Genomic DNA, 8,587 nt, shown 5'->3' with positions numbered 1-8,587 from the left:
AAAAAAAAAAAAAAAAAAAAAAAAAGGCTCCAGGAGAGACCCTAAGTTTTGACTTAAAGAGCACTTGAGCATTGAAATAAAAAATGGGGGTATGGGGAGCATGAGTATCAAGCCATGACTGCACACCCTAACTGCAGCATTCCTCCTTCCTGGTCTTAAAATGGGCTCGTGTTAACTGGCACTTAGGGAATGTGAAAAGGCTTCCAACTTAGGAAGTATCAATATTAGCAGCAGCAGCTGGGATTTTAGAAAATGTACACCTTTTGATAAATGTGTTTTTTTTGGTTGGTTGGTTGGTTTGTTTTTTGGTAGGCGGGCCTCTCACCGCTGTGGCCCCTCCCGCCACGGAGCACAGGCTCCGGACACGCAGGCTCAGCGGCCGTGGCTCACGGGCCCAGCCGCTCCGCGGCATGTGGGATCTTCCCGGACCGGGGCACGAACCCGTGTCCCCTGCATCGGCAGGCGGACTCCCAACCACTGCGCCACCAGGGAAGCCCTGATAAATGTTTTTGATGTCCAAAACCCTTGGAAATGAAACAGAAAGTCCCCTCAGCCTGAATCACTTCAAAGTAGACAGAATTAAACAACAGATAAAAACAACCCAAACGCACAATACTAAATGAGATTAGAGCTCAGATGACCTAACATCATTCTTTAGAACTTCCAAGTCCACAGACAAAACAAAGGCTGTGTAGAAGGTATTTCTGTGGGATTGAAGGGTTGTTTTTTTAAAGACACCTTAAGACACAGCAATCAATGTGTTAAAAGAAAAGCTGTCTACAAAAACAAAAAAGACATTTTCTGAGATGACTCTGATCCCTTACTCAAATTATTGGCTTAAAGGTACTTGCTTTTAAAGGCTTTGTATCTTCCATAACCGCTCTCTATTGTCCTTGTTAAAGGATTATTTTCACCTTATTATTACTAATCTTTTCTTTGTAGGTAACCACACCTGGCTTTATACACACACACCAAAAAAACGGTGCAGTAAGTATTTGTCTTTTGTGGTAATCCGATGCATAATTTAGTTAATCTAGGCTATCTTTCTGTGAGAGGTGATTGTTTTTCTCTGTTTTGAAATGTGCTCACAGTAAAGGGAATCCACGCCAGACAGCTGAACGACAGCGGGAGAACCACTTACCAAGCATGTCGCTGCTTCGAACCAACCTTGACCGTGACTGTGTAGCCACTCCTACAGCAGGTGTCACTCATGTTAACTCAGCCTCCCGATGACAACCACACCTTTCTCTTACAAACGTGGCCTTTTACTTAATTAAGATAACACAGTCAGGCTGAAAGGCCCATCTCAGCCCCTGTGAAAAGGCCTTGAAAAACAGGCACTTTGCTTTGTGCTGTGAGAACTCTGACATGACTGTTACGTTACCTGGATGAAATCAAGAAATGTCAGGGGCAGCAAGTCATCCATATGCCCAATGTCTTTGGAGAAACGATTCAAAATTCTTCCTGCAAGAACAGGATATGAGAAATTACTCATTTCCCCAGACAGGCCCTTTAAGAGAAACAATTCACGAACAAATTAAAACAATATTTTAAATGCATATGTATTTAATATATTATAGATTCATATGAAATAAGCCAATGTCAGTGGTAAAGAAAAAAACAGACGTTACCTAAAGAGATATTAAAATACCAATGGCAGTGAGTGGGCAGTTGAAATTTTTGGCCCTTATTTTTAAACGGGGGTGGGGAGGGGAGAAGCGGGTCTTGTGGAAGTATCAGGAAGGGTTGGTGGATTTTAGAATGTTTCGTCCTTTTACATCCATCCTATTTAAGACTTCAAGTGCTAGAGGCGGTAAACAATTTAAAATTCATAAATTACTCCTAATTGTTACACTAACTTTGATTTATCAGAATTAATGTTGCTAAGTGATACTTTAAAAAAAAAGAAAACTAGTTACAACCTGTCTGCAATTTTTTAATCCCCAGGATGGTGCATAGCACCTTACATCTTGGGAAATTTGGGATTCTTCCAATTTCCAAGTTGTGCATTTACTACCAGGGTAGTAAGTTGTTGTTTTCAGAGGCGCACCAAGTGTGAAGAGCACACGACTCATGCTTAAGCATCCAACAAGACCAGAGGGATGGAAGCAGGAAAACAAATATTACTTGACGACTAAAAGATCATTTCTTATTGCTTTTATTTTCCTTCTCAAAATTCACCAAAACAGTATACTCTGAAGGCTGCAGGACTGGAAGATGAGAACTAATTTGTAATAAATATCTGGTCTTTTTAATGATTAAATTCAAAGGCACTGAAGTAACAACACACGCAGGCACGCACACAGCCTGTTCTGGTGTAGCAGCTCCTGAGAAATGTGTTATCTAGGCCCCTGAACTTCTTTCATAACTGAGGCTCCAGGAAGCCAGCCTGCAGGTGAGATGTGGGGCCTCTAGGTGCTCTTCCTGACCCCTGTCAGAGGTGACTTTCTCCCGAGGCCCTTCACACCAAGCCACAGCTGGACACTGAATGAGCAGAGGCTGGTCGCTGAGTTTCCGCTGCCGGGATGAGCCAGCTCTGCGGTCCTCCGCAGGGCGCCTGGCTCACCGGAAGCACAGGGTGCGCCCAAGCCGGGGGCTGCAGACATCGGAGGCTTTCGCCCTCGGCCAGGCCAGGCCGTTACCGGCTGGGCCTCAATTCTCCTGTCTCAGGCTTAGGAAATACAGACTCCAGAAACCGTCTTTTAGTGACACGTTTGGAGGACCAGGGACAAATTTTCGGAGCCTCTAGGAATGCTTGCTTTAGAAGGTGATTCTCAGGATTAAATGGGCTCATGCAGGTGAAGAACCTAGTCACAATGCCCGGTGAGTTAACAGGTGCTCAACCACCAAGGAGAGATACTGACTATTCCCCCCAGGTCCTGCAGCATCATGTCACCTCGGAAAGTCTACCAGACACTGGAGCGATGTCCACCTGTTAAAATGCACTTGCTGATTCAGGAGTGTTGGGGGAGCTAGAGAGTCTGCATTTCTTCCCAGCTGTCAGGTGACCCCCCCCCCCTTTAAACTATTTCCCAGATCACACTTCGAGGGGCAAGAAGATGGGAATCATTTAATCAGTTCTGCTTTAGGAACATTAAAATCAGATGCGCAATTTCCCCACATATTCTCATTTAGTTATTTTTTACCTTTTCAAAGCAGCAATGCCCAAATAAGGAATATACACGACAAAAAATGTTAAAGACATACTTTAAATTCTTGTGACTTCTTCAATGGAAAAATACAACTTTTTAACGTAGGCAGAATTTGGAAACAAGTATAATTTGTCTTAGAAAGTGTTAAAAGAGATATTGGCTACTCAGGGATGAACAGTATGTGTCAACCACCCCTTTACCATTCACCAGATGTGGGAGTCCTAAGGTCTGAGAGACCCAGGGTTGGCAAAGAGTATAAAATACAAGCAAAGCAAAAACAATGAGAAAAACCCATCTCCCCTCATAGCAAACTGAACAGAATGTCAGAGATCACCAAAAAACGAAACTCTTATTCACCAATGAGCTAGGTATAGAAAATGTGAGAGCAAAAAGTTCGATAGTTACTACTACTACTTCTTCTTCTTATTTATTTATTTATTTATTTGGCCGGCGGGGCGGGGGGCGGGGGTGGTTGCTGCCTTGGGTCTTCATTGCTGCGCACGGGCTTTCTCTAGTTGCGGTGAGCGGGGGCTACTCTTCGTTGTGATGCGGGGGCTTCTCTTTGCAGTGGCTTATCTTCTTGCGGAGCACAGCCTCTAGGCGCGCGGGCTTCAGTACTTGCAGCACGCAGGCTCAGTAGTTGTGGCACATGGGCTCAGTTGCTCCACGGCATGTGGAATCTTCCCAAACCAGGGATCGAACCCATGTCTCCTGCATTGGCATGTGGATTCTTAACCACTGCACCACCAGGGAAGTCCTCAACAGTTACTTCTTTGCACTAAGAAATATTAAGAGAACGAATGGTGTTTGCAGAATATTTCACCTGGCTCTGAAATAGGCTGTTGTAACCAGAGGTGTGATTCCAAGTTCATGGCCTCATAGTATTAAACTTTTCTCAAAACTCTCCAAATGAAATCCTAATGATGAATTCACTTCACACACATGCCATGACTCTTCACCCACATGACACGTGGCCCCTGCTGGAGTTATCTCTAGGGAGGCAGAGGGAAGGGCAGTTCACGTGAACATGGGGAACCCAATGCATTTTCAGACAGTTCTGTTAGACGGCTTTCTCACATCAAACCGAATCTTGCCTTCCTAGAACATCCAAACTCTGCCGCTTCTTCTGCCCTTATAGCCACACAAAGGGAACCTAATTTCTCTTGATATGACAGCCTTTCAAATACTTGAATGAAGTGAATCATATCCTTTCCAGCAACTACTCCTTGGGGCCTCAATGATCCCTCATAAGGCTCGGTGTCCTATCTTGGCCGCTGCCTCTTGTCCAGACTCAGATGGACAGTCTCAGTTAATGCCTTGTGCCCAGCATTAAAATTAATACCCCAGGTACTGCTTGATTACCTTAGGGTAAAGTAGTACCACCACCTCTCCCATCTTGCATATCCAATCACAGAGCCAACAATCACGATAAATTCTGGTGGCCAGGTCACATTTTAGATGTGGGTATAATGAATATCCACATGGCTCCCACCGGTACTACACAGGAAGATACTGGGGACCAAAGAGCAGTATGTATAAACTCTAAGCGTGTACCTCTTCTGACCCAGAAATTCCATTTCTAGGAACATATACCCAGGAGTTAAGGAGTGCATCAAAGATATTCAGTGTGGCACACTTGGCAAGTCAGAAGTAGAAAACAACTTGAACAAGTCTATAATGTATTACGCGCAATTTTAATTTTTTCTCTCCCCAGGGGAAGCCAACTCACTGACTAGCCACCTAGTCATTCCGATTTCCCCTCCTCAAGCAACACAAGGCCAGGAGAGAAGCCAGGAAAGTGGACCAGCCTCACCATACCCAGCAAAGATCAGAGGCAAAGTGGCTTTGGGCACGAGCCCTGTGACAATGGCCCCAGCTCCCATGAGGACCCCAGTTCCCAGCTTCAGTTACAGGAAACTCAGCATCGTTCCAGCTCCAGGAGATGTCCATTTCCTTTCGATCAAGGTCTCCTCATCTGAACTAACTTGTGTAGATTCTGCCCCTAGCAACCCAAAAGCCTAGACTAGAACAAGCGCCACATGTCCAACAAGAGACTTGCTTTCTAAAATTAGTTGGGGGAATTGTACAGTTAAATTTTCGAATTACTAATTACCCTTTTAAGTAACAAAACTAACCTTTTTTATTTTGACCATTAACAGTTAAACCGTTTTTAAACATGGCAATAGCCTTTGGGGCTGCTTAAGGCTAGTGAAGTTGCACTCCAACCTCCACCCAACTACTTTTTTTTTTGCGGCATGCGGGCCTCTCACTGTTGTGGCCTCTCTCGTTGCGGAGCACAGGCTCCGGCACCCAACTACTTTTTTTAAAAAAATCTTTTTATAATACTGTGCTTTCAGCTGATACATTATGCTATTGCCCAGAGCTTGCCACCAACTTCCATTTTTCCTTTTAGAGCTGAGGACTGAGGAGACCCTACATCCAAGTAGAGCCAAAAAGAAGACTCCACGCGCTCTCAGCAAAGGCCTAAGTGATTCTCATGTTTAAAGGCACAGATTTTTCTGACACATTGTTCGGTGAGGGACTGTTTCAGCGAGCTTCCAGATTCCACCTGGGGTCTGGGTATATTCTGAGAACATATCATAGTATAATCTATTTAGTGGTTTGACTACTTTTCATGTATATTAGTCTTGAGTTTACATCTAGATTATACACCCTTTGTAAACATGGACCACATTTCTCACACAATCCATAACAAAATGCAAAGTGCTGGGCAAGGCAGAAGGTGGGGTTCACTAATAAAACACCACAAGGTACTGGCTTTCCAACCTTTTTTAAAATAGGAACCCTTCTGTGCAGATACACTCTTACACAAAAACCTAAAACAAATCTATGAAATGAATTATTTCAAAAGGGGCTCATCCTGAAGGGAGATATATAGTAAGACCTGGAGCCCACGTAGTGACCATCTTGTACATGTCAATCGGGGGCACAGTTGGAAAGATTAATTCTGATCACTGTGGAGTCCACCAGCACTCTAGTCGTGTTTGATTTATAAACACATGGGTGAACGTTCCAGGACCTTGAAGGCTCCTGTGCATCCAAGTGAAGTTTGATCACAAAGACCCCAAGACTCACAAAACAATGCTTCTAAGCTATAATCTGTATGAAAATCTCCAAGGCACCTGGATTAAAATGCAACTTCTCAAGAGCTCTGTCAGCGTGAGGTCTGAGATTCCTGATTTCTAAGAACTCCCAGGGTAATGTGGATGCTGGCTGCTCAAAGGACCACACTTTGAGTAACAAGGAACAACCTGAACATTTCTGATGATGTTCTGTCTCAAGAACCTTTAATCTGGTTTTATCAACATGTATAATTATGTCCCCTTTATTTATTTTGGCCAAGTGGCTCACCAGGGATTGAACCCGGGCCCTGGGCAATGAAATCGCAGAGCCCTAACTACTGGATTGACAGGGAATTCTCACGGCCCCTTTAAATTCCATTCTTTGCTTCCAGAAGCTAATAACCACTTGTCTCCATTTTAGTCACAGAAACTGAATTATAATATAGACATCATTAAGGCAGGAGTTCTACCCGTTTCATTCACTGCTGTTACCCCAGTGCCTGGACCAATGCCTCACATACAGAGGGTGCTTGAGTGTCTTCTGTATGAATCTATACAACGAGCCTTTCTATAAATAAATGGTTTGTTTCCAAATCTCAATTATCTATTGATATTTCATGCACTCTCTTCTGGGGAAATACGAAGCGTCTGGTTTGGCATACTCACACCAGCAAAGGCCATTAACAACTCCTGGGAAATAAAAATAGAATCTGGGTCATAAAACCAAGTCCAACCTTTCTTCTTTTCCTTTGTGCTTAATCAAGTTTCACTTGCTCACACATTGCCTCGTGCAGGTTGCCGGCCCTGCACCCGGCCCTTCAGACCAGAGGCCCTGGTGCGAAATGGCCGCGCCGACACCTCAGCTTGGCGGCCCGCGTGCAGAGACGCTGGGCCAGGCACCGTGATCCAAGATGCTGGTGGCACAGAGCGAAGACGCGGCCACGGCAGCAGTGGGTGACACCAGACAGTGTCACTGACTTGCAGGCTTAGGCAGGGTCAGGCTAATGGGTTCTCATGGAGGAAACACAGCCTGAGCACTTAGAAGGAGGCCAGAGGATGGACTGACGGAGAGTGGAGTTTGCCCGGGTGGGAGGACAAATATTTGCCTAGTTGGAGAGCTAAGATAGGAGAGAACCTGTGTGTGAACGGGCGTGGAGAAGAGTGTAGTGTTAAGGGGCCTCTGCTGAAAATTCCCTAGAGTCACAAAGAGGTCTGACTTCTCTTGTCAAAGCCATGGTTGCGAGGTGGAAGTCCTGAGGAGGGGCCTAGTGGAGTGAGCGTGCATCTTACACATCCGACGCAGGCCAGACAGTCTGAGAGCCCCCGGCCGACAGCCGAGGACCAATTCTGTCTTGGCCTGTGTGCCCACAGACAAACCCTGCACAGCTTCACCAGGCTGCCTGTGCTACACACCAGAGATTTGGTGGGATTTTTTTCTTGTGGTCGCTCTGCTTGGTTTCTAGAACACCCCCAACACCACATGAGCACCAAGTAAGTGCCAGAAACTATGGACGCATCATCTCAAAACCATGAGCGAGATGTTGTCCCCATTTTACAGAAGAGGCAGCTTAAGCTTAGAGGCAGGAGGAAATTAATTCAATGACACTCGGCTGTAAAGTAGCCAGGTTGGGGACTTGCACCCAGGGTTACAGAGACGAAGAAAATTTACGTCATTACATCTATGACACAGAGCTGTTTTACTAGACGCATCTGAAAACTCTATTAAAAATGTACTAATAAGGATGAGACAATAAAATCATAGGCAGGGCTGGTGTTCAGCTGGTATGAACGGTGATCGTCAAACTGGCCTTTGACAGCCCAGCCCCTTTTGATTGGCTAATGTTGAATCCATTAGCAACCACAGCATCCACTAGATGCTGAATGCTCTGAGTATTAGAAGAGTTAGAAGAGTTCCAGGAATTCTCTCTTGGCTAACCATAATTAAAGCAAAACATTTAAAATAACCCCACCTCAAAATTAAATTATAGAAGTTATTGAAGATGGAATGAATAGATAGATTAACAAGTGAAGAAGTGACTGAAAAAGAATGCATGAGGACAGAAGCAAAGTCCAGGGCTTGAGAGCCACCTCATTCCAGGCCTTACCCTGTCCTGCGACATAGGGCAAGTCACATCCCTCTCTGCTAAGTTTGGAAAGGGACTGACCTTGAAGGGGTGGATACACCCCACAAATTGACACACAAAACCATGCTGCTGCAACCGCCATGATATTTTACATCTCCTAAGCATTGGGGGGGAAAGGGGTTGGGAAGTTAGACCAGGCTAGTTCCTTTACCGCTGGATCTCGTGCATATGTCATGCAGGAGTCTGGCTCACAGCTCATATAAGGTCA

General features: G+C 45.0%; 1 protein-coding gene across 5 annotated transcripts in view; it reads right to left on the bottom strand.

The window, feature by feature from the left end:
- The window catches only part of ABCC4 (ATP binding cassette subfamily C member 4), a 223,712-nt gene that overhangs the window by 74,693 nt on the left and 140,432 nt on the right, over positions 1 to 8,587 (bottom strand). For all 5 annotated transcript variants that reach the window (XM_029209923.1, XM_029209924.1, XM_029209927.1 and 2 more), the window contains exon 20: positions 1,385 to 1,464. In XM_029209923.1, coding sequence (XP_029065756.1) covers positions 1,385 to 1,464 — 80 coding nt within the window. The remainder of the gene's footprint in view (positions 1 to 1,384; positions 1,465 to 8,587) is intronic.

This window comes from Monodon monoceros, unplaced genomic scaffold, assembly GCF_005190385.1.
Source record: "Monodon monoceros isolate NGI ecotype Baffin Bay Population unplaced genomic scaffold, NGI_Narwhal_1 Super_Scaffold_8, whole genome shotgun sequence".
Taxonomy (NCBI): Eukaryota; Metazoa; Chordata; class Mammalia; order Artiodactyla; family Monodontidae; genus Monodon; species Monodon monoceros.
Note: the sequence above shows the minus strand (reverse complement) of the source record. Positions and strands in the feature narration are given on the sequence as shown.